General features: G+C 48.8%; 1 protein-coding gene across 2 annotated transcripts in view; it reads left to right on the top strand.

The window, feature by feature from the left end:
• The window catches only part of lmln (leishmanolysin-like (metallopeptidase M8 family)), a 145,674-nt gene extending 124,877 nt beyond the window's left edge, over positions 1 to 20,797 (top strand). For both annotated transcript variants that reach the window (XM_038789793.1, XM_038789794.1), the window contains one exon: positions 18,191 to 20,797. In XM_038789793.1, the coding sequence (XP_038645721.1) occupies positions 18,191 to 18,291 (101 nt within the window). In that variant the 3' untranslated portion in view covers positions 18,292 to 20,797. The remainder of the gene's footprint in view (positions 1 to 18,190) is intronic.
• The last annotated feature ends 2,401 nt before the right edge of the window (positions 20,798 to 23,198 follow it).

Below are 23,198 nucleotides of genomic sequence, written 5' to 3'. Positions count from 1 at the left end.
GCCGGCCCCGCCCCCTCCTCCTCCAGCTCGGGAAGAAACCCCGCCCCCCCGACCCGACATGCGGGAAAAAGACGGGCACCTGACCCAGCGGGACCGCGAACAGCTCCCCAACCCTCCACCAGTGAAAAAACTAAAAAGCATCCCAATAAATAAATAACAGCCCCAAAAAGCGAAAAAGCAGAACAGCGAAAAGGCAACATTAAACACATTCAATAAAAACGAAAGGATACCAAGGCGGACAGAGCCTCCGGACTATGTACATCATTCCCCAGCCCCCCAGTCCTCAGTTCGAGTCCAACTTCTTTGCCTGGACAAAGGCCCAGGCCTTCTCCGGAGAGTCAAAGTAGAGCTGGCGGTCCTTGTAAGTGACCCAGAGGCGAGCCGGCTGTAACTGGCCGAACTTCACCCCCTTCCTGTGAAGCACTCCCTTCGCCTGATTGAAACCAGCCCTTCACTTCGCCACCTCCGCGCTCAAGTCCTGATAGATCCTGATCTCCGCATTCTCCCACTTGCTGCTCTTTTCTTTCTTCGCCCATCTCAGCCCACACTCACGGTCAACGAAGCGTGAAAACGCACCAGCACTGCCCTAGGTGGCTCGTTCGGCCTGGGCTTCAACAGCACTTGATGGGCCCCCTCCAGCTCCAAGGGTCCTTGGAACGTCCCCGCGCCCATTAACGAATTCAGCATCACAATCACGTAGGCCCCCAAATCCGAACCTTCCAGCCCCTCCGGGAGGCCCAAAATCCGCAGGTTCTTCCGACGGGAGCGTTTCTCCATCTCCTCCATCCTTGCCAGCCATTTCTTGTGAAGCACCTCGTGCGACTCCACCTTCACTGCCAGGCCCAGGTGTTCGTCCTCGCTCTCTGAGGCCTTTTGCTGTAGCTCCCGGATCTCCGCACCCTGAGCCGCCTGAATCGCCATGAGCTTGTCCAGCGAAGCCTTAAACGGCTCCAGGATCTCAGCTTTCAGCTCTCTGAAGCAGTGATGGAGCAGCTCTTGCTGCTCCTGCGCCCACTGCTGCCACGCTGCTGGTTCCCCGCTCGCCGCCATCTTGTTTTTCCTGCCTCGCACCTTTCTCTGCTCCAAAGCCGATTTTTTGACCGTCCCGCTCCTGGTCCAGTCCATCCACCGGCAGATGAGCACAGTGGATGTGTTCCCACCAGGGGAAAAATCCAACCAGCACAGCTGCAGGCCCTTAAAAGAGCCCGAAAGTCCAAAAATAGCGGGAGCTACCGAACGTGCGGCTTAGCTCCGCATCGCCGCAACCGGAAGTCTAAAGGAACTTATTTATGCATGTTGCACTCCTGCAATCTGAATACTAAATCAAATATTAAAGGCTGCATCTGTTGACACTGCAACACTAGGGAGAGCACTTACCACATGGGCTGACCCTGAAAACTGCAATGGAAGTAGACAACATGCAATTAGACACACAACTTTATACTTTGATTCAGGAATTTGTCTGAGGGAAAGATTTGGGTTTACACCTTCTCGCGTTCTGTGGAACATTTCCTACCCACTGAGAACACAGGATCTTAAAATCACCCCTTATGATATTCAACAGACCTGCTAATTATATTTTGCAAATACATGTCCCACCAGTAAATGACAAATACCTGCAAGTTTCAGAGCATAACTTTGGTTCACTACACATCCTTTCAAACATCATATGCCTCAGTGTTTGTTGTAAGATAATAGTATTGCGGCATACTTTTAGATGAATGATCAACTTCCCCTGCCACTGTTTTGATGATGCCACCGCTTTCATTGTGTGTGCACAAATTGGGCTGAATTCTCCTCTTCCCGACATCAGCGGCTAGAATTGCGATTAGATGAAGAATAGCGGGCAATGCAAAAATCGTGATTTGCGCCCGGCACTGATTTTGACACCATGCTTGATTCCCCCCACTGCCGGCATTAGTAAATTTTGTGCCCCGCGCCCGTGGGTCCATGCAAAACTATCCGCATGGATTTAAATCTCATTAGTGGGTTGGACACAATGCTCCACCCCTCCAAGATGCCCCAGCCCCCTCAGGCGGAGGTCACACATGCGCAAATTGGTGCAAATATTTACAAGCGTGGCCTGGGCGTCATAGCTGTTGAGGGGGAGGAAGAGATTTTTTAAAACTATCAAAACATGTTAGGCTTGCTGGGGGTTGGGTGCCTGGACTTGGGGGGAGGAACGAGGAATGACTTGGTCGGGGTGTCCCACTTGGGCTCGGGGTGGCTCAGAGAGCCTCTGATCAGATGAGAGCCACCCGGGCCATCCTTCTGAAAACCCTCAAACCCCAGCAGTATCACCAAGGGGATGGGCTTGGCCAAGCTCAATCATTGCCCCACCAGTTGTTAGCACTACTCAGGAGTGGAGCCCCACTGCCAAGGAGGTAGGGGATTAGGAGAGCTCATCCCAGCCAAAGGCCACCTTCACCATGGCCTTTGCAACCCTCCCTGGCACACTGTCTCTCTCAGAAGAGACCTCACGGTAACATCCACCTGTCAGGATCACGAGCTGTCTCCTCCTGGTAAGACTGGCAGCACCAACGTTCCTCTGCCACCTCTTCCCATGTGCTGTTTAGGAAAGCGGGCCTGAGTCTGTCACCCAACCTGGGAAAGAGGGTGTCCCTCCTCAATGGCATCGAGCAGTGGGCCCACTTCAGACTCCCAAAATTGAGGGGGTCAGATCTTTTCTGAGCCATGTGTGGTGAGTGGAGTGGTTATAAGCAGCTCCAGCTTGTCAGGTTCTTGAGCACAAACTTTGGCCCAGTGGTTGTGCCACCAGAGGGGACGGGAATTATTTCCAATACAAGTTTGCAGTACTGGCCGATTTGCATGTCCTAAATCTCAGAACAAATAATGCCCCCAACAGGAACGGGAATTCCACGCTATTCAGTTATAGCAGGAACACCATGGTCGCGATTTTTCGGAAACATGTCAAGTGCTGTAGCAAGCAGGAATTGCCAGCGCTAGGCCCAGCAAGGCCGGCAACACTATTCAACTTTAATTGATCTATCTAACGAGGCTTCTCGGCCCGAATGAAGGCTCGCCAGCTGTTTCGCCGGGACTGTGCTCGCCAGGCCCTTGCTAACAACGTAGGGCAGCACTTAAATTACACTTGTTCAGCCAACCCCATCCAACTCGCAACAATGGCGCCGAGGAGACCAGCGCCAAGATTCAGGGATGCTGACCTGGGTAGGCTCCTGGATGCGGTGGAGGCCAGGAGGGATGTCCACTTCCCCGAGGGTCCCGGAGGGTGAACCCCAAGGCAGCCAGTGCTGCCTGGGACAAGGTTGCGACAGCAGTCAGCTCAGGCAGTGTGACCAGGAGGAATGGCCTCCAGTGTCAGAAGAAGTTCAACGATCTACACCGGGCAGCATGAGTGAGTAGATACCAACATCCCACCGCCCCAACCTCCAAGGGGGCATCACCCAGGTGACCCCCAACCCTCCCTCCAACTCCCTCCCCCTTCAGCACTACCCCCACCCACCCTTTCAACCCTCCCTCCACCCCAACCCTCCCTTCACACTCTTCCCCCACAACTGTGAACCATGCATGTGGCTAACAATGCTCTTTCTGTGTCTCCTCAGGAAAATTTCTCCCATAATCGGCGGGAGGGGGCCCAGACTGGAGGTGGGGTGCTGGACTTGAGAATTCTCACCTCCTACGAGGAGCGGACCCTGGAGGTGACTAGTGTGGCCGACGACAGGGCAGTCAGCCACGCGGAGGCTGGCGGATGCCGCAGAGGTGAGGGACCACCAGGCTCCACCCTAAGGGCCTTTCAAATGTGAGTAGTGATTGCCTAACTGACTGACCCCACCCTCCACCAGCGCAGATACACACACCTCGGTGGGAAACGTTAACGGTCAGGCTTCTGGGCCACAATCTGGTGAGCATCACACTGCTGCTGATGTACATCTGGTGGAGGCAGGAACGCCCAGGTGAGGCAGCAGTTGGAGGTCTGCTAGATCCCTGGTCCCAGCTGGAACAGAGTAATTCGGGGCTGATAGGGGCGATCGGGACCAATCTAGACATTCAGAGGGAGATGTCAATGTCACTCTAGCAGATCCATAGCCGATTGGAGGAGTTGCAGAGTCTACGGGCGCAGGAGATGACACCGGCAATGAGTGGAGGTGGAGAGCCTGGTGCACGACGTCGGCATTATTAGTGAAGGTGTCCAAAGCGCCACGCAGTCGGTGACGGCTATGGCTGAGGGTCTCGGCAGTATGTCTGCCTTACTGGGGGAATATCACCCAGTACCAGGCCGACCCTGATGGGGTTCTGAGAGACATGTCTTGCTCTCACATGGGAATGGCCGAGGTGCTGCGGAGCTTGTCCCAGTTGCAGGTGGGCATGGCTGAGGCACTACAGAGCATGGCCCGGTCACTGGGGGATGTGTCCCAGCCACTGAGGGGCTTCGCCGAGGTCATCGACATGATGGGTGGAATATGGGGAACGACCAGGGCTAGCAGAGCCAGATGATGCAGGGGCAGCCGGGGCTCGGAGCAGCAGCCCCTCCATCCCACGGTGAACCCCAGAGCCCTATGGGCACCGACCGGGAGGAGGAGGCGCTGAGTGCCAACACGGACCCATCCCATGGGGCGGCGATGGTGGCCACCAGCCCTCCTGTGTTCCACCCCCATGATGAGGCCGGACCTTGGGGATCAGCACACAGGACAAAGCGCCACAGCTGTGCATGTGCCGTTAACAAGTGAGCCGGAGACCTCCAGCCCCAGAGGACGCCCACTGGGGCATCGAAGGCCACGGGACGAGGTAAGCAGCTGGCTGCCTCCACCTCTGATGTCGAGGTGGTAGATGCACGCTGGGGAACATCAAGACGTAGTGGTAGAGCTAGGAAGGCCAGGCATGTTGATCATCACTGAGGGCACCGGGGGAGAGGGTGGAGTTAGGGGCTGGCGGCGTTTTGGGAGAGGCACTATCGGGAATGGGCTATAATAATAACCTTGATTAGTGCCACAAGTAGGCTTACTTTAACACTGCAATGAAGTTATTGTGAAAGTCCCCTCGCCGCCACACTCTGGCACCTGTTCTGGTACACTGATGGAGAATTCAGAATGTCCAATTTGCCTAACAAGCACGTCTTTCGGGATTTGTGGAAGGAAACCGGAGCGCCCGGAGGAAACCCACGCAGACACGGGGCGAACGTGCGGACTCCGCACAGACAGTGACCCAAACTGTGAATCGAACCTGGGACCCTGGAGCTGTGAAGCAACAATGCTAACCACTGTGCTATTGTGCCGCCCCAGGGTATTGTACAGCACATTTAACAACTTACTGAACAAACATTATGATGCCTTTGTCACTTTTACCGCAATGCAGACTAATCCCCGGACCCTTTGCCTGTCTCTCCAGGCAATGCCATCCTCCCTGTGGCACCAACCCACTCTCCGGCCATGGTCATGTCCTGGGAGCTGTGAGCCATCCCTTGGGTGTTCGAATGTTGGCTGCTGCATGTGTGGTGTTTACTCCACACAGTGTCCAGGCATCAAGGAGCAATCAGAGTGCTAAGCAATGACTCCCACTTGCTACATGGCCTGTCTACCCATGGAACCCACTTGGCATGTGACAAGTGCTCACTTAACCACGATTGCCAATTCCCTGTTAGCGATTGCCTTCCACACAGCCAGAAACCGCAGCAGTCGGTGGGGGTTTTGGGTTTTTGGGATAGGATACTGGCATGGATAGAGGATTGACTGACTGGCAGAAGGCAGAGAGTGGGGATAAAGGGGTATACTGGCAGAAGGCAGAGATGGGGGATAAAGGGGGCTTTTTCAGGATGGCAGCCGGTGACTAGTGGTGTGCCTCAGGGATCCGTTTTGGGACCACAGCTATTCGCAATATATGATGTGGAGATGCCGGCGTTGGACTGGGGTGAGCACAGTAAGAAGTCTTACAACACCAGGTTAAAGTCCATCAGGTTTGTTTCGAATCACTAGCTTTCGGAGCACTGCTGTTTCCTCAGGTGAACATGAGGAAAGGAGTGCTCCGAAAGCTAGTGATTCACAATATATATATTAACAATCTGGAAGAAGGAACTGAGGGTATTGATGCTAAGTTTGCAGATGCTACAAAGATATGTAGATGTACAAGTAGTGTTGAAGAAGCAGGGAGACTGCAGAAGGACTTGGACAGGCGACGAGAGTGAGCACAGTGCTGGTAGATGGAATACAATGTGGAAAAATGTTATCCTGTGTACTTTGGTGGGAAAAATAGAGGCATAGACTATTTTCTAAATGGGAAAAGGCTTCAGAAATCAGAAGCACAAAGGGACTTAGGAGTCCTAGTCGAGAATTCTCTTAAGATTAACATGCAGGTTCAGTTGGCAGTTAGGAAGGCAAATGCAATGTTAGCGTTCGTGTCGAGAGGGTTAGAATACAAGAGCAAGGATGTACTTCTGAGGCTGTATAAGACTCAGGTCAGGCCCCATTTGGAATATTGCGAGCAGCTTTGGCCCTGTATCTAAGGAAGGATGTGCCGGCCTTGGAGAGGATTCAGAAGGGGTTCACATGAATGAGCCCCGGATTAAGGGACTTGGCATACGTGGAGCTGTTGAGGACTCTGGGTCTGTACTCGATTAGAGGACGAGGGGGGATCTAATTGAAACTTACAGAATACTGAGAGGCCTCGATAGAGTGGATGTGGAGAAGGTATTTCCACTAGTAGGAGAAACCAGAAACTCAGGGCACAGCCTCAGATTGAAGGGATGAGGAGGAATTTCTTCAGCCTGAGGGTGGTGAATCTTTGGAACTCTTTGCCGCAGAAGGCTGTATACGCCAAGTCACTGAGTGTTTTAAAGACAGAGATAGATAGGTTCTTGATTAATAAGGGGATCTAAATGGGAAAAGGCTTCAGAAATCAGAAGCACAAAGTGACTTAGGAGTCCTAGTCGAGAATTCTCTTAAGATTAACATGCAGGTTCAGTTGGCAGTTAGGAAGGCAAATGCAATGTTAGCGTTCGTGTCGAGAAGGGCACACCCCAACATACCAAAGAAAAGAAAATAGTGAATAATAAAAAAATGGTGAGAAGGTAGGAGAATGGGTCATGATAGCATGGTGGAGCAGACCCAATGGGCCCAATGGCCTAATTTTGCTCCTCTATCTTATGACCTAACTGTCAGGGAATAAAGTGTACATTGCTGAAAAATGAGATGAGCTGTCAGTCATTTTTTGTCCTGCACTCATTAGGACAGATTCAAGAATGCCAAATGTCAAATAATTTATACTGCATGAGAAAATGGTGCTGATTTGTTGGCAAATTGATTGTGATATTACCACGGAACTGTTGTTTACCCCATTCCTATTCATTCAGAAAGGTACAATGTGTGGTGGGCATGTTCCTTTTTGTCTACAGAGACAGGTCCTTCCGTATGAATATATGTAGCTTCTAAGGGAGACAGTGGGGTGTCATAGTATTGTCTTTTTTAAGGAAACCCTTTCTTGAGGCATTTATAATTTTTAATATATATATATATATATATATATATATATATATAAATAAATGGGTTTTTGAACTAAGTATATTTATCGTTATGCACACAGGATAAGAAACATATATAGAAGAGAAGGGCACACCCCAACATACCAAATAAAAGAAAATAGTGAATAATAAAAAAATTACAATAAAAAATAAAATAACTGGTAGGGTATTGTGCATCAGCTCAACAGCAGCAACTCTGTACACCTGGCAAAATTATTTACAACACATAAGTAGGCGACTGTTTGGGGGGGGGGCGGGAGGGTGGGGGTGGAGACTGGGGAGGTAAATATACATTCGGGTGCCGGAGAAACAATTACAGTGGGCAATACTCGAATGGGTTTGATATTGGTGTTGTCGCTTGCTTCTCCCGGACGGATCTCGCTGCCGTCTTGCGCTCACCTCCGCTTCTGCCATTCCTCCCATCTTTTGTCTTTATTCTCCTCGTTCCCCACTCCTGGTGATGCCATGTTCGTTATTGTATCCCGTGCCTTCCTTCCGGCTATCATTTCCCTGCCTCCCTCCCACCTCCCTGGTTCTCCTCTCTTGTCCCTGTCTCTCTCTCTCTCTCTCTCTCTCCACCCCCCCCCCCCCCCCTGTGGTTCGCCTTTCTTTCCTCTCTCTCTCTCTCTCTCTCTCTCTCTCTCTCTCTCTCTCTCTCTCTCTCTCCACACCCCCCCCCCCCCCCCCCCCCCCTGTGGTTCGCCTTTCTTTCCTCTTAGGTTTAGCTGTCCCTCCCCACCTCTCCCGGTCTATCTCTCCCTCTCATGCTTTGGCTACTTTCCCCTGATTCTTGGCTACCTGGCTATTCTTCCACTTGTTCGTTTCCCACAAACAGGTCCCGGAACAATTGTGTGAATGGCTCCCACGTTCTGTGGAAGCCGTCGTCTGACCCTCGGATGGCGAATTTGATTTTCTCCATTTGGAGAGATTCCGAGAGGTCGGACAGCCAGCCTGCAGCTTTGGGTGGTGCTGCTGACCGCCAGCCAAATAGGATTCTACGGCGGGCGATCAGGGAGGCAAAGGCAAGGGCGTCCGCCCTCCTCCCTAGGAATAGATCTGGCTGGTCCAAAACTCCGAAGACCGCCACTTTCGGGCATGGCTCCACCCTCATCCCCACCACTTTGGACATTGCCTCGAAGAAGGCTGTCCAGTACCCCGCAAGTCTGGGGCAAGACCAGAACATGTGGGCGTGGTTGGCCAGGCCTCCTTGGCACCGTTCACATCTATCCTCCACCTCTGGGAAGAACCTACTCATACGGGTTTTTGTTAAGTGGGCTCTATGTACCACTTTTAGCTGCGTCAGGCTGAGCCTTGCGCACGTGGAGGTGGAGTTGACCCTATGCAGTGCTTCGCTCCAGAGTCCACACCATATCTCAATCCCCAGGCCCTCCACCAATTTCTTTCTTGGTGCGTCCAGTACGGTGTCGGCCCTTTCTATCAGTCAGTCATACATGTCACTACAGTTTCCTTTATCTAGTATGCTTGCGTCCAGTAGTTCTTCCAGTAGTGTCTGTCGTGGCGGTTGTGGGTACGTCCTTGTCTCCTTTCGTAGGAAGTTTTTGAGCTGTATATACCTTAGCTCATTCCCCCTGGCTAGCTGGAATTTCTCTGTGTTGCGAACCTGCCGTCCGTGTATAGGTCCCTGACTGTCAGTGTCCCTCCGTCCTGCCCCCACCTTTTGAAGGTGGCGTCAGTCAAGGTCAAATTGCTGCCATAGTTTGTTCCAGGATTGGAGGGTGGCTATCACCACCGGTCTACTGGAGTGTTTTTTGGGTGGGGATGGGAGTGCTGCCGTGGCGAGGGCCCGGAGGGAGGTCCCCATGCAGGAGGCTTCTTCCGCGTGCACCCACTCGGCTTCTGGCTCCTTGATCCATCCCCTTATTCGCTCTGCCGTCGCCGCCCAGTGGTAGAATTGTAGATTCGGGAGGGCTAGCCCCCCCAACCCCCCGGAGATTTTGTTTCTTGTAGGACCCTCTTCGGGATCATAGCATTCCCCCCCATACAAACGCCATGATTAGTTTGGCCAGCGCTTTGAAAAAGGCCTTGGGGATGTATATCGGAATGGATCTAAGTAGAAAGAGGTACCTGGGCAGTACGTTCATTTTCATCGTCTGGACTCTTCCCCCGTGAGGGAGAGTGGGAGTGTGCTCCATCTTTGCCGGTCCTTTTTTACTTCCTCTGTCAGACTGGTGAGGTACCATTTGTGGATCCCTTTCTAGTCATGAGCTATTTGGATCCCCAGGTAGCGGAATGTGTGTCGGGCTTGTTTAAACGGCAGTCCTGTTAGTGCTGCCCCCCTTTCCTTGTGGGTGTACTGGGAAGATCTCGCTTTTGCTCATGTTGAATTTGTAGCCCGAGAAGGCACCAAACTCTTTCAGGAGCGCGATGATTCCGTCCATGTTGCTCTGTGGGTCCAAAATGTTGAGGAGCTGGTTATCTGCATAGAGTGCGATTCTGTGCTCTCTGCCTCCCCTTCGGATCTCCCTCCAGCTTTTTGCTGCTCTGAGCACTATTGCTAGTGGTTCGATCACTAGAACGAACAGCAGCGGGGACAGTGGGCATCCTTGTCTGATGCCCCTGTGCAGCTGGAAGTATCGGGAGTTGGTATTGTTGGTCCATACGCTCGCTATGGGAGCGTTGTATAGGAACTTTACCCAGAAGGTGAACCCTGTTCTAAGCCCAAACCGCTCCAGTACCTCTATGAGATATTTCAATTCGACTCTGTCGTAGGCCTTTTCTGCGACTAGGGAGACGATCACCCCGGAGTGGGTCATTATCACGTTCAGCTGGCGCCTGATGTTCGAGGTAAGCTGTCTACCTTTGACAAAACTCGTCTGGTCCTCTGCGACCACATCTCCCACAGGTGCGGGGCCAGTGCTGTTGCAATTTTTTGTAGAAGTCCGCTGGGAACCTATCTGGTCCTGGCGCCTTCCCTGCCTGCATGGAGCTAATGCTGTCCATGATCTCTCCCAGCGCTAGTGGTGCTTCCAAGCCCCGTTTTCTGCCCTCCCCCACGACTGTAATGTCCAGTCCATCAAGGAACCGTTTCATCCCGGACTCCGCCACTGGGGGCTCTGAGGTGTACAGCCCCTGGTAGAAGGCCTTGAAGGTTTTGTTGATCTTTTCTGTTCTGTTTCTAGCGTGCCTCTGGTATCCCTGATTTGTGCAATTTCTCTGGTGGCTGACTGCTTTCTCAGCTGGTGTGCCAACAGGTGGCTGGCTTTGTCTCCGTGTTCATATAGGGTCCCGCGTGCCTGGCGGAGTTGGTGCATTGCTTTCCTGGTGGAGAGCAGATCAAAGTTCCTTTGTAGCTCTTTCCTCTCTGCCAGGAGCTCTACGGTCGGGGCCTCGGAGTATTTACGGTCCACCTCCAGTATGGAGTCGACCAGCTGCTGGCTAGCCGCCCTTTCCTCCCTATCTCTTTGCGCTTTGAAAGCGATGATTTCCCCTCTTAGTACGGCCTTTAGCGCTTCCCAGAACATGGAGGGTGTGACCTCCCCGTTCTAGTTGTTCGTGTGTACTCTGCTATGGCCCGCGATATCCTTTCATTGAAGGCCTTGTCAGCTAGTAGGGCAACGTCCAACCTCCATGTGGGGCGTTGGGCCCTGCCCATCGCCAACCTCACGTCCATGTAGTGTGGAGCATGGTCTGATATCACAATTGCAGAGTATTCTACTTTGTCTGTCCCCAGAAGCACCCTTTTCCCCACCACAAAGAATTCTGGTGTATACGTTGTGTACAGGGGAGAAGAAGGAGAATTCCTTCTCCCCTGGGTGGGTGTCCAGGGGTCCAGGGGTCCACCGCTCCCATCTGCTCCATAAAATGACTGAGTTCCTTTGCCATGCTTGAGGTTTGAGGCATTTACAATTTTAACATATTAACATTCTAAAGAACATAACGGTCTGACGCACGCAAAAAAAAGGCGAACTTGATCTACTCTAGCCTGAGAAACTATGCTATGTCAGTGACCCACACCCCCGACTTTGGAGGCTCCGAGTCCCTCCATCCTGTCTCCGGGCCACCAGGGAGGCAAAACGTCAGCCTTTCTCCCCGCCTGGGCTCCCGGACCTTCTGACACTCCAAATATTGCCACCCCTGGACCCGGAGTCACCCTCCCTTCCAGGACATCTGCGAATCCCTTCCAAAATCCCCTCAGTTTCGGACACGCCCAAAAAGTTCATGAGTTGCCTGACTTCCCCCACACCTGTCCTCCACCTCCTCAAAAAACCTACACATCCGGGCCACAGTCATATGAGCCCTGTGGACCACTTTGAACTGGATCAGACTAAGCCTGGCACACGACGAGGATGCATTTATTCTTTTCAGGGCCTTCTCCCATAATCCAACTCCCTGCACCCCCCCCCCCCCTCCCCCAACCCAACCCAACCCGTCTTCCCACTTCCTCTTCACCTCCTCGATTGGGATCCCTTGCCACTCCATCAATTCCTTATATATTTCCGAGACCCTCCCCTCCCCAACCCCTATTTTTGACATCACCTTATCCTGTAGATGGAGGCGAGAGAAGCTTGGAACTTGCATCCGGACAAAGTCCCGTACCTGCAGGTACCGGAATCCATTCCCACCCGGTAACTCAAATTCCTCCTCTAGCTCCTCCAGGCTTGGGGAAACCCTCCTCAATGAGAAGGTCCCCAAATCTCTCAATCCCTGCCCGTTGCCACCTCCTAAACCCTCATCCAAACCCCCGGAGCGAACCGGTGATTATTACAGATCGGTGACCACACTGACGCCTCCTCCAGTCTCGTATGCTGCCTCCATTGCCCCCACATTCTCAGGGCTGCCACTACTACTGAGCTTGTTGAGTAATGAGTGGCGAGAACGGCAGAGGTGCCGTTAACAGAGCCTCCAGACACGTGCCCTTACACGATGCTGCCTCTACCTGCTCCCACACTGACCCTCCCCCACTACCCACTTCCTAACCATCGAAATATTAGCTGCTCAGTAGTAATTAATAAAGTTCGGAAGGGTCAAGCCTCCCTCCCTATGCCTCCGCTCAAGAAGGACCTTCTTCACCCTCTCGGCTTTTCCAGCCCATATAAAACCCGCAATCGCCACGTTCATTTTCCTAAAAATGCTTTTGTGATAAAGATTGGGAGACACTGAAATGCAAACAGCAATCTTGGGAGGACTGTCATTTTCACAGTCTGTATCCTCCCCGACAATAGTGATAGGAGACTCAATGGTTAGGCGAATAGATAGGAGATTCTGTGGTCGCGAGCGAGACTCCTGGAAGATAAGTTGCCTCCCGGGTGCCAGGGCCAGGGATGTCTCGGATCATGTCTTCAGCATCCTTAAGGGGGAGGGGGAGCAACCAGAAGTCGTGGTGCACATGGTACCAACGACGTAGGTAGGAAAAGGGGTGTGGATGTAAAAACGAGTTTAGGGAGTTAGGCTGGAAGTTAGAAGCCAGGACAGACAGAGTTGTCATCTCTGGTTTGTTGCCGGTGCCACGTGATAGCAAGGCTAGGAATAGGGAGAGAGTGCAGTTGAATACATGGCTGCAGGAATGGTGTTGGAGGGTGGGCTTCAGGTTTTGGATAATTGGAGCGGATTATGGGGACGGGTGGGACCTGTACAAGCAGGACGGGTTGCATCTGAACCAGAGGTGCACCAATATCCTGGGAGGGAGGTTTTCTAGTACTCTTAGGGAGGGTTTAAACTAATTTGACAGAGGAATGGGAACCGGATTTGTAGTCCAGCAACTAAGGTAGCCGATGTTCAGGACATCAAAGCGTGTAGTGAGGCAGTGGGGAAGGTAACGCTGACAAAGGAGAGTACTTGCAGGCATGGAGATGGATTGAGGTCTGTATACTTCAACGCAAGAAACATCAGGAATAAGGTGTGTGAACTTAAGGCATGGATCGGTACTTAGGACTACGATGTGGTGGCCATCACGGATACTTGAATAGAAGAGGGGCAGGAATGGTTGTTAGAGGTTCCTGGTTATTGATGTTTCAATAAGATTAGGGAGGGTGGTAAAAGAGGTGGGGGGTTGCATTATTAATTAGAGATAGTATAACAGCTGCAGAAAGGCAGTTCGAGGAGGATCTGCCTACTGAGGTAGTATGGGTTTAAGTCAGAAATAGGAAAGGAGCAGTCACCTTGTTGGGAATTTTCTATAGGCCCCCCAGTAAAGCAGAGATGTGGAGGAACAGATTGGGAAACAGATTTTGGAAAGGTGCGGAAGTCACAGGGTAGTAGTCATGGGTGACTTGAACTTCCCAAATATTGAGTGGAAACTCTTTAGATCAAATAGTTTGGATGGGGTGGTGTTTTTGCAGTGTGTCCAGGAAGCTTTTCTAACACAGTATGTAGATTGTCCGACCAAAAGGGAGGCCATATTGGATTTGGTACTTGGTAATGAACCAGGGCAAGTGATAGATTTGTTAGTGGGGGAGCATTTTGGAGGTAGTGACCACAATTCTGTGACTTTCACTTTAGTTACGGAGAGGGATAGGTGCGTGCAACAGGGCAAGGTTTACAATTGGGGGAAGGGTGAATACAATGCTGTCAGACAAGAACTGAAGTGCATAAGTTGGGAACATAGGCTGTCAGGGACGGACACAATTGAAACGTGGAACTTGTTCAAGGAACAGATACTATGGGCGGAATTCTCCGCTCCCGTGGAAAATCGAGAAGGCCGTCGTGAACTCGGCCGTGTTTCACGACGGCTTCGGAGGCCACTCCTCTCACCTTATTCACCCCCACCCGGGGGGCTAGGAGCGGCGCTCCGTTATTCTCGGCCCCGGGCCTTGTCGCTGGCGTCAAGGCCCGGCGCGCCGAGAATGACGCGGCTGGCACGCCTAATGACGTCAGCCGCGCATGCGCATGTCTTCCCCACCGCCGCCCCGCAAGACGTGGCGGCTTGATCTTGCGGGGCGGCGGAGGGAAAGAGTGCGTCTCTTTGAGACGCCGGCCCGACGATCGGTGGGCACCGATCGCGGGCCAGTCCCCTCCCGAGCACGGCCGTGGTGCTCACTCCTCTCTCCGCCCCCCACAAGCGTCAAACCAGCGTTTGGCGCCATGTTCACGACGGCAGCGACGAGGTGTGGTTGCCGCCGTCGTGAACCGGTTGTGAACGGCAGGCCGCTCGGCCCATCCGGGTTGGAGAATCGCCGGTCGCCGTGAAAAACCTGTGTCGTGAGTTGCCCCACCCTCCTGCGATTCTCCCACCCGGCGTGGGGAGCGGAGAATCGCGCCCTACGTGTCCTTGATATGTATGTCCCTGTCAGGTAGAGTGAGGGAACCATGGTTGACAAGAGAGGTTGAATGTCTTGTTAAGAGGAAGAAGGATACTTATGTAAGGCTGAGGAAACAAGGTTCAGACAAGATAGCCAGGAGGTAACTGAAGAAAGGGATTAGGAGAGCTAAGAGAGGGCATGAAAAATCTTTGGCGGGTAGAATCAAGGAAAAGCCCAAGGCATTTTACACATATGTGAGAAATATGAGATTGACTAGAGCGAGGGTGGGTCCAATCAAGGACAGTAGTGGGAGATTGTGTATTGAGTCAGAAGAGATAGGAGAGATCTTGAACGAGTACTTTTCTTCAGTATTTACGAATGAGGGGCCATATTGTTGGAGAGGACAGTGTGAAACAGACTGGTAAGCTCGAGGCGATAATTGTTGGGCATTTTGAAAAAGCTTGAGGATAGACAAGTCCTCCGGACCTGATGGGATATATCCAAGGATTCTATGGGAAGCAAGAGATGAAATTGCAGAGCCGTTGGCAATGATCTTTTAGTCCTCACTGTCAACAGGGGTGGTACCAGGGGATTGGAGAGTGGCGAATGTCGTGCCCCTGTTCAAAAAAGGGAATAGTGATAACCCTGGGAATTACAGGCCAGTTAGTCTTACTTCGGTGGTAGGCAAAGTAATGGAAAGGGTACTGAGGGATAGGATTTCTGAGCATCTTGAAAGACACTGCTTGATTAGGGATAGTCAGCATGGATTTGTGAGGGGTAGGTCTTGCCTCACATCTCTTATTGAATTCTTTGAGGAGGTGACCAAGCACGTGGATGAAGGTAAAGCAGTGGATGTGGTGTACATGGATTTTAGTATGGCATTTGATAAGGTTCCCCATGGTAGGCTTATGCAGAAAGTAAGGAGGCATGGGATAGTGGGAAATTTGGCCAGTTGGATAACGAACTGGCTAACCGATAGAAGTCAGGGAGTGGTGGTGGATGGCAGATATTCAGCCTGGAGTCCAGTTACCAGTGGCGTACCGTAGGGATCAGTTCTGGGTCCTCTGCTGTTTGTGATTTTCATTAATGACTTGGATGAGGAAGTTGAAGGGTGGGTCAGTAAATTTGAAGACGATACGAAGATTGGTGGAGTTGTGGATAGTGAGGAGGGCTGTTGTCGGCTACAAAGAGACATAGATAGAATGGAGGGCTGGGCTGAGAAGTGGCAGATGGAGTTTAACCCTGAAAAGTGTGAGGTTGTCCATTTGGAAGGACAAATATGAATGTGGAATACAGGGTTAACGGTCGGGTTCTTGGCAATGTGGAGGAGCAGAGAGATCTTGGGGTCTATGTTCATAGATCTTTTAAAGTTGTTACTCAAGTGGATAGAGCTGTGAAGAAGGCCTATGGTGTGCTAGCGTTCATCAGCAGAGGGATTGAATTTAAGAGCCGTGAGGTGATGATGCAGCTGTACAAAACCTTGGTATGGCCACATTTGGAGTACTGTGTGCAGTTCTGGTCGCCTCATTTTAGGAAGGATATGGAAGCTTTGGAAAAGGTGCAAAGGAGATTTACCAGGATGTTGCCTGGAATGGAGAGTAGGTCTTACAAGGAAAGATTGAGAGTGCTCGGCCTGTTCTCATTAGAACGGAGAAGGATGAGGGGCGACTTGATAGAGATTTATAAGATGATCAGGGGAATAGATAGAGTAGACAGTCAGAGACGTTTTCCCCGGGTGGAACAAATCATTACAAGGCGACATAAATTTAAGGTGAATGGTGGAAGATATAGGGGGGATATCAGAGATAGGTTCTTTACCCAGAGAGTCGGGGCATGGAATGCACAGCCTGTGGAAGTAGATGAGTCGGAAACATTAGGGACCTTCAAGCGGCTATTGGATAGGTACATGGATTACAGTAGAATGATGGGGTGTAGATTAATTTGTTCTTAATCTGGGACAAAAGTTTGGCACAACATCGTGGGCCAAAGGGCCTGTTCTGTGTTGTATTTTTCTATGTTCTAATGTCAATCGGAGCACGTCCCACCTACGGAAGTCCCCTTTTATTTGCTCAATCACCCTGCCCAAATTTAGTTTATGAAGCTGACCCCAGACCCTTGCCACCTGAATCCCCAGATAGCTAAAACCCCTTCCCACCATTTTGAACTGCATCTCCGTGTCATGGTATTGTCATGGGACAAGTATTCCATAGACCCAGGGTCATGTTCAGGGTTCGTATTCCATCAGGGCAGATGATGATAAATAAAAATCTGTAATTAAAGGTCTAATGGCGACCATGACAACATTGTCAATTATTGTAAAAATCCATCTGGTTCAGTAGTGTCCTTTAGGGAAGGAAATCTGTTGCCTTCCCTGGCCTCGCCTACATGTGACTCCGGATCCACTGCAACATGGTTGACTTCTAATTTCCCTCAGAGATGAGCAATATATGCAGGCGCAGCCAGAAACGGCCACGTCCCATGAACAAATTTTTGAAGTGTGCCACATTGTGAGCCTGACTGATGATCTGAAATTGTTAAATAAATGATTGCCTCCTTAGAAATTTGGTATTCTTTTGTTTGTCCCAATGAATGAAAGATGAAAAGCTTTGACAGCATATCCCCTTTTTCAGTGGAACTTAAGTTCTGCACTACAAGTATACTTGTACAAAACTACAAAGTATACATGTACATTTAAAAGTGGAAGCTGATTAATGCTTTTCCAGCAATGGTCTTTTAACAAAACTCTTTCTAAAGTGAACATCTTGAATGATTGACCAAAAGCGTACATTTTTCCACATTTCTAAAACGTTTTCAGCTAGTTTGTGTTCTCAGACTTCCAAATAAAATATTTAAACATTCAGCTTATGTTGTTAACTTCCAAAGGAAATGTTTTGGTTCAGTGATGAAGAAAAATTCTATGTAGTACTTCATTAAAAATGTCCACCGTAACTTTCAATTCAAAACTGGCATAAAATAGTCATGGAGTCTATCCCTACGGAATTCCTGACATCTGTGGTCCGTTCTAAGTCTGATACGTTCCGTCATGTGTGAGACCCCTATCTCAAATTCATAGGCTCCACTTTGTCTGACCACCTGCAAGATTTCCCAGGAGCTATATTGTACGTTTTGATCTTGCTATACATAAAGGTGTGCATCTTGATATTTATCCTATCAAGAAAAATAAATGTCCACTGGCAGCATGGCCTTCTAACAGTGATATTGGCTGGAATTCTCCAGTCGTTGCGATTAAATTTTCCCATCGACAGCGCATCCCCACCACCGGGTTTCGCGGCAGCATGGGGTGATTACAATGAGAAATCCCAGTGAGAGGCGGCTGAGAAATACGCAGCTGGCAGACCGGAGAATCCGCCCATTGTTATGATAATGGTTGAATCTTCATATAACATAATAAAACAAATGGATATATTCTGTGGTCCAGAAAATCTAAATTATTTCAGTAATTTAGAGATTTTGTTAATTTTTTTTTCATTAACTCTAGATCCCTGCTCCAGCTCATCAGGACTGGTAGTTACTCTTTGGTTACTAGTGGCTAACTTCCTCCCTCTGGTCGTTGGCTTTTTCCTTTGTGTGTGGAATTAACTTCAATGCACTCTCTTATCAAAGGATCTTAAAGTGGTCCAGTTTGAACACTGCCAGAGCAAAGCAACACTTTTCGAAGAAATCTACCAGGTGCTTTACCAAAAGGACTGAATTCTATTTTCTTGGTAGGTACAAGGCATGATTGCGACTTTTAATCTCAGTTGATTAAACACTCCAAGAAACCATGGCTATGTCGAATGACATGGGTGCTAATACTATACTTTGTGTATTGAACAAAACTGAACTACCTCTACAGTACTCCATGGTAAATTAGCTAAATCTTCTGTGATTCCCTGAATAAGCTCAATGATTTTGAACATATATAAATGGTACTGACTGGCACAAATTGTTGAGTAGACTTCACGAGCATGTCAATCATACAATTACTATTTGCACTTGTGTTGCTTGTTTTACTGTTAGTGCCTCAGTTTTATCAAAAAAAATCCTGCACAATTGTTAATGATTGGTAGAACTTCTGTATTGATGATTCTGTGAACATCAGAAATTTGTTTTGATTATTGTTCTATTCTAAGTTAAAAGGTTTACTTTGGATGCCATGTATAGCAATAAGTAATGGAGCACATTGTCGGCCATTTTGTAACTCTTTCTTTGCACTGTGTGTTCTGTAATCTGATGAAAAGATGCCTGGAATCCTGGGCACTATAGAAACTGGGTATACAACATTACTTAAAAGAATAAATCAAAGAATTAAAATGAAAAAATTGAGATTAGTGGATAATATTTCCACTTTTTCCACTTAGATCCCTAATGGCTCAATGGATTTAGACATTGAATTGCTAAATAAAAAAGGTCCCAAGTAGGGTCAGGCTCAGTTGTGATGCTCCACAAGGATCAATTATTGTGAATACTTATGGAAAAGGCTTGTAAATGAAGAGTTGTCACTTGTGTGAGTTATTGATGGGTGCCAAGCACCTGTGACCCAACAAGTCCATTTTTAAAAAGGTAATTTAAGGTAAAATTACACCAGATGACTCCCTTTACGATGGACCCATAGAAGTCAAGGCAGTCTATGTGAGGTCATTTTATCTGTGACCATTTAATCAGAACATTTGAGGGTAAAATTACCAGGATTTTACTGGTCAGGTAACCATCCTGAACAGGGGAAAACAAGTTTCCAATTTGGTATCCCCTTGTCTTTATGGTGGAGAGTTGAATATTAAAGAATTATGATTGTGCAATCTATGTTTTGCAGGCACGTATTAGTGTTAGTCAGTTATGGTTTATTTTTCTTGATGGGGCAGGGGTACGAAAACTGTGTTCCATTACAAAGCAGATAGGTAAGCTTAGCTATGTGAAGAATTGCTGGACTTGAAAATTACTGTTGTTAAGGTAACAGTTTTCATGTGCATTGCAGTTTTACGTTCCACCAAACAAAAAGAAAATGTGACACAAAACTACTGTCAACTGTAATATTTTAAACTGTTCTGTGGTCTACTTGGCACCATTTCATAGATTTCACAAAGTGATGATGTAGACCAATTAATTTCACCTGACACTATCAATAAAAAGTGACCATGGCTTAACAGTGGTGCTGTGCATCCTTTTCCTAGACATGCTTTCTGGATTTGTTGGTTCAGTTTTAGGGAGGCAGTCTAAGCTATTGTAGGCATAAAAAACATAAGTGTTTTACTTACTGTTAACTGAATAATATTAGAATGTTCATGTCGATTAGATTTTGTTGTGTGTCTTTTGAATGTAGGTCTCAAGAATGTAACCAACTTATCCCAGGTTATGCATCGTGAATGTCAGCTAAACCCATCTATTTAGTTACTTAGAAATATTCTGGACAACTCTGCATTATGCTGTTAACTGTTAACTTATCAGACAATTTCTAGTCAAATATAATACTTGCTTGTATGAACCCGATGAAGATAAAACTATGTGCAGTATATCCAGTGATTTTTTTTTCAGATTGTTTCCCAATAATTATGTATTAGGAAATTCATTGTGTAAACATAGGTGACTAGCGATTTCCACACTTTGTTTATTAGAATGTTCAAATGTGCTTTTTATATTTATATAAATTTAAGGAATGTTGTAGATTATCCTTATGCTCTTCGCGGTTAAGTCTAGAAGAAGTAACTGACCTTCATAGGTTGATATTTAGATTATAAATGTAACAATTGCTAAGAGTATTCAAATAACTTGTTTTTGAAAACATTGCAAAATGGAGAATGATGAGAATTGCACTTAAAATAACCATTACACCGGATTGGACAATTTATTATTTGTTAAATTTACTATCAGTTTCAGTGAGATTGGTTTACTCAGTGTGACTGACGTCTGGGCAGGTTGTTGAGGCATCCATGGAATGTGTTTTGGTCGCATTTGGCATATATTCTGTCATGGGGTGTGTTCAACCACAGTTTGCCTGTTAATTCACATGTACCTCATACTTACCCTAAATGTTAAGAGTATAAGATAGATAATATAAAATATTTAATCTTCCTGAACTTGCATAGTAAAGCATTTTTTTGATTGTTCCAAACCTGTGGAATCCTGCGGCATTCTTTACTTAGTATGTGTCTTGAATCTCAAGCTGTTTACTTTAAACAAAGCGTTATTGGTCCTGACCTGGGTCTCACCAACAATTTGGAATCTGGCTAAAGATCATAACGTATATGATTTACAACTAGTTAGTGGATGTATTTATGATCAATAGCATTTGATCTGAATATTGTTTTTTAGCTTAGCTTGCCCCCTTGCAGTTGGAAACGTGAAGAAATTTTCTTTGGAACAATTACCTTCACAGTCGAATGTGTGATAAACGCATCATACTGAACATTTAAAAACCAAAACAACCCTAGATATTTCTATTTATTTGGATTGATCAAGGTGATCTATGCTACAGTTGTAGAATCCAAAATTCTAGGTTTAGGTAATTCTGACTTCATTGTGCCGAGACAGGCACTGTCCGCAGTGAACTACAAACAGATGTATTAATGGATGAATAAAAAACAGAGGAGGTGTTCACAAGTAATGTAATGTTACAGGACTAGTTGATACCCCTAAAGGACAAGAGCTCTACGAGGCAAAAAAGCAGCCATTAACAAAAAAAATAAGGGCAACATAAAAATAAAGGCTAAAGCACACAGAAATATGAGTATAGATTCTGATATTAAGATATGCAACGAACAAAAGTTGATTAAAACGTTTTTCGTAGAAAATATTTTATTGAGGCATTTATAATTTTAACATTTTCACATTTTAAAACAGCACACAAAAACCTCACAACAAAATACCCAACTTCCTCCAGCCCTAAACCCTAACTACTAACTACCCATACATTAGATTCCCTGCTCTTATTCGTCACTTCCATTCCCCCCTCCCGACGGTCACTTTTCCTTGAAGAAGTCGATGAAGGCAGCACGGTAGCACAAGTGGATAGCACTTTAGCTTCACAGCGCCAGGGTCCCAGGTTCAATTCCCCGCTGGGTCACTTTCTGTGCGGAGTTTGCACGTTCTACCCGTGTCTGCGTGGGTTTCCTCCGGGTGCTCCGGTTTCCTCCCACAGTCCAAAGACGTGCCGGTTAGGTGGATTGGCCATGATAAATTGCCCTTAGTGACCAAAAAGGATGGGAGGGGTTATTGGGTTACGGGGATAGGGTGGAAGTGAGGGCTTAAGTGGGTCGGTGCAGACTCGATGGGCCGAATGGCCTTCTGCACTGTATGTTCTATGTTCTACCTCCGAGCGAACCCTGTACAGAACCCCTTAAGGCGGACTTAATTTTCTCGAGACTAAGAAACTCTGCCATGTCACGTACCCAAACCCCCGACTTTGGAGGCTCCAAGTCCCTCCATCCTAGCAAAATCCGTCTCTGAGCTACCAGGGAGACAAAGGCCAAACCGTCGGCCTCCACCCCCCCCCCCCCCCCCCCCCCCCCCCGGCCTCCCGGATCTTCCGACACCCCAAATATTACCAGCTCTAGACTCGAAGTCACCCTTCCTTCCAGGACCTCTGACATGACATCTGAAAATACCTTCCAGAATCCCCTCAGCCTCGGACACACCCAAAACATATGTGCCTGGTTCACAGGGCTCCCCCCAACACCATCCACACCTGTCCTCCACCTCCTCGAAAACCTACTCATCCGGGCCACAGTCATATGAGCCCAGTGGACCAGCTTACACTGGATCAGGCTGAGCCTGGCTCATGACGAGGATGCATTGACTCTCCTCGGGGCCTTTTCCCATAACCCGACTTCCAACTCCCCTCCCAGCTCTTCCTCCCACTTCCCCTTCACCTCCCCAATTGGGACCCCGTCCAACTCTATCAGTCCTTGCATATTTCCGAGACCCTCCCCTCCCCAACCCCTGTTTTAGACATCACATAGTGGGGAGGCGAGGAAAGCTCGGGACCTGCCTCCGGACAAAATCCCATACCTGCAGGTATCGGAACTCTTTCCCACCCAGTAACTCAAACTCCTCCTCTAGCTCCTTCAGGCTCTGGGAAACCCTCCTCAATGAAGAGGTCCAAAATCTCTCAATCCCTGCCTGCTGCCACCTCCTGAAGCCCCCCCGGAGGCGAACCGGTGATTGTCACAGATCGGTGACCACACCGACGCCCCCTCCAGTCTCAAGTGCTGCTTCCATTGCCCCCACACTCTCAGGGCTGCCACTACCACTGGGCTTGTGGAATATCAAGCCGGGGAGAATGGCAGAGATGCCGTTAACAAAGCCTTCAGATTCATGCCCTTGCAAGATGCCGCCTCCACTCGCTCCCACACCGACCCCTCCCCCACTACTCATTTCCTAACCATCGATATATTAGCCGCCCAGTAGTAATTAATAAAGTTCGGAAGAGCAAGCCCCCCTCCCTGTGCTCGCGTTCAAGAAGGACCTTCTTCACCCTCGGGGCATTACCGGCCCATATAAAATCCGAGATC

Source organism: Scyliorhinus canicula, chromosome 2, assembly GCF_902713615.1.
Source record: "Scyliorhinus canicula chromosome 2, sScyCan1.1, whole genome shotgun sequence".
NCBI classification, from domain to species: domain Eukaryota; kingdom Metazoa; phylum Chordata; class Chondrichthyes; order Carcharhiniformes; family Scyliorhinidae; genus Scyliorhinus; species Scyliorhinus canicula.
The sequence above is the reverse complement of the archived record's forward strand: the minus strand, read 5'-3'. Positions and strand labels throughout refer to the sequence as shown.